Below are 2,893 nucleotides of genomic sequence, written 5' to 3' on the forward strand. Positions count from 1 at the left end.
TTCGGTCCTTACTTCCTCGACACCTCCAGCGCGAGGTATACCAGGCCTTCCGTCTCTACGCCGACTTTGCCGGCGCCTTCACCGAGTCTCTGATCCAGGCGCCCAAGGGCGACCTCTTCCAGCCCCTTTCTGCCCAGATCCCTGCTTCCGCATCGTTGACCATCGGTGTCCCCTCACGCTTGTACTTTACCAAGACGGCCGAGAAGCCCCTGGCTGGCGTCCGCATTGGTGTGAAGGACATCTATGACCTCGCTGGCGTGAAAAAGTCCAACGGCAACCGCGCCTGGTACGGCCTTTACCCTGCCGCCGGCAAGACGGCAACGGCCATCCAGAACCTCATTGACGCCGGTGGTATCGTCGTCGGCTACCAAAAGACGTCACAATTCGCCAACGGTGAGGCACCCACTGCCGACTGGGTCGACTACCACGCGCCCTTCAACCCACGCGGCGATGGCTACAACAACCCTTCCTCCTCATCTGCCGGCGCCGGTGCCTCCGTAGCATCCTACCAATGGCTTGACATCGCCGTCGGCTCGGACACGGGCGGTTCCATTCGCGGCCCTGCGGGTGTCCAAGGCCTCTTCGGCAACCGCCCCTCGCACGGCCTCGTCTCCCTTGCCAACGTCATGCCTCTGTCGCCGACCCTCGACACCCCGGGTTTCCTCGTTCGCGACCCGGAGATCTGGGACGCCGCCAGCAAGGCCATGTACCAGGGCAACTACACCTCCCTCGCCATCGGCAAGGCCCAAGTACCCCACCAAGCTCCTGACCCTTGGCTTCCCCGCATCGACGACACCCGCTGGCCGCATCCTCAACGACTTTGCCGCCAAGCTCGCCAGTCACGTCGGCGGCAAGCTGACGGCCTTGGACCTGAACGCAGCCTGGTCATCCTCGGCGCCAGCCGGCGCAAAGGGCGCGTCGCTCAGCGACCTCCTCTCCGCGACGTACGCGACCCTCATCACAAAGGAGCAGATTGCCCTTGTCCGCGAGCCCTTCTACGCCGACTACGCCGCGGCCCACGGCGGACGCCGCCCCTTCGTGAACCCTGTGCCCCTCTCTCGCTGGGGCTGGGGCGACTCGGTCCCGGACAGCTGGCACGCCGATGCGCTGGCGAACAAGACGCTCTTCATGGACTGGTTCAACTCGGAGGTCGTGCCGGCATCCAGTGACGCCGCCCAGTGCACTGAATCACTCGTCCTCTATGTTGGCAGCACCGGGTCTGCGAGCCCGAGAAACAGGTACACAAGCGCACCGGGTGTGCCGCTCGGCTTCAGCAGCAGTCGTATCTCCGTCTTTGCCGAGGTGCCTGACCTTGTGTTCCCGCTCGGCGAGGTCGCGAGCCGCAGTAGCATCACCGGTGTTGAGGAGAAGCTCCCTGTTGCCGTGGACATCATGGCTGCCAAGGGGTGCGATGGTGTCATCGTCAAGCTGGCGAAGGATCTTGTGGCCGAGGGTGTGCTGACGGTGCCCAAGGCGGGAGCGACACTAGAGGGTGGCGAGGTGCTGTTGAGGAGAGATGAGGTGCATGGTTACTATTAGATGTATGCATGAGGTTGCAAGGGGGACGCGAGATGATGAAAATGATATGATGCAAGTTCACGCACTTCGACTCGCATGTGAAGATTTCGGATATCCTACAACAAGTTTGCCCTCCCCTTGAGAGCTTTAGTAATATGCTTTGCGGGCACCCCTGCCATCGTGACTTGCTCTCTTCTCCAGAAGCTTGGTAACGCTTGATATCCTGACACTTTTGCGTGATACTGTGAGAGTGCAAGTTGAATAGGGCGCAAGCTGCATCTTCAAGTGTAGAATCGCCGAAGACTGCCAGTCACTTGCACATCACATGGAAGCCAAGAATGGCAGCAGACCGAAGGCGAAGCCACACAGCATGCACTTCAGACTAGTCAAAGTCTTGAAGTCAGCCTTCATGTCTTCCGTCTCTGTTTCCGATCGTTTCGCAAGTACATGTCGGTCATCGATTACTCTGAATCATGAGAGTAAGCAATAAATCCTCGACAGATTAGAATTCGCCTCTTGAGATTGGCTCACAGAGACGGTAACTAAGATCTCTGCTACGAGCCCATCGTGGCCTCGACTCTTGGCAGATTGAGTAAGAAAGGCTAGCCAACCATCTCTGTTAGCTTAGCCACATCATCGCAGGGGATGTATCGCAAAGTTCTGTCAGCGTATGGATTAGTTGCGAAACATGTGGGCATCAATGATGGCAACGTTGCATCCTCGCATGAATGCTCACGGTCTGGATGCTGGTGGGTTGGAGTCGAGATGATGCTAAGACAACCAGCAGCTCAAGTGTAAGACGTGTCCAGGCTCATCAGGACGGATTTCGAGTTTCCGATATCGACAAAGAAGCGCCGGAACCGATGACAAGCGTCCCGGCAGGTAAGACATGCCGCCACGGCGGCATGGGCTCACACTCAGCAGTCGCCTCTGAGTAGGCGGAGTTCCGGCGCCGGGGAAAGCTCAGAGCGCGCGCCGCCAAGCTCCGGGGAGAAATTTTAATCTACTGTATGCCGAGGTCGTTCCATTGGGCGAAGGCAGAGTAAGCATCAATGCCAGACACCCAGCAAGAGTCGGACCCGCCAGCTCGTTCCGTTGCCAGAGGCACCTCCCCGAGGCATCTCGCCGCCGAAAGTCGCGCGCGCGGTTGTCAAGGTACGCAGTTTCTGGAGGAGCCGATCCTTTACGCGGAAAGAGTGGGGGGTTCGGCTAGGCCGGGGGGGTCGGAGATGTCGACGTGCTGCGGCGGCTTTGTGTGCTGTATGCAGGTGAATTGCGGATCTTGTTGGGCTGGCAGACATTTTTGACTATCTTTCCTGGCTCTTCACGTCTTCTCCACCCACGCCGGTCGGTTGCCTGGGGAGGCGTCGGTGGG

The 2,893-nt window shown here is 59.2% G+C and overlaps 1 protein-coding gene across 1 annotated transcript in view; it reads left to right on the forward strand.

The window, feature by feature from the left end:
* VDBG_02656 (glutamyl-tRNA(Gln) amidotransferase) overlaps positions 1-1,539 on the forward strand; it is a gene marked incomplete at both ends in the record, with an annotated part of 2,361 nt that extends 822 nt beyond the window's left edge. The window contains 2 exons of the mRNA XM_003006471.1: positions 30-749; positions 832-1,539. Coding sequence (XP_003006517.1) covers positions 30-749; positions 832-1,539 — 1,428 coding nt within the window. The remainder of the gene's footprint in view (positions 1-29; positions 750-831) is intronic.
* Positions 1,540-2,893: the final 1,354 nt, after the last annotated feature.

Source organism: Verticillium alfalfae, genomic scaffold, assembly GCF_000150825.1.
Source record: "Verticillium alfalfae VaMs.102 supercont1.3 genomic scaffold, whole genome shotgun sequence".
NCBI classification, from domain to species: Eukaryota; Fungi; Ascomycota; class Sordariomycetes; order Glomerellales; family Plectosphaerellaceae; genus Verticillium; species Verticillium alfalfae.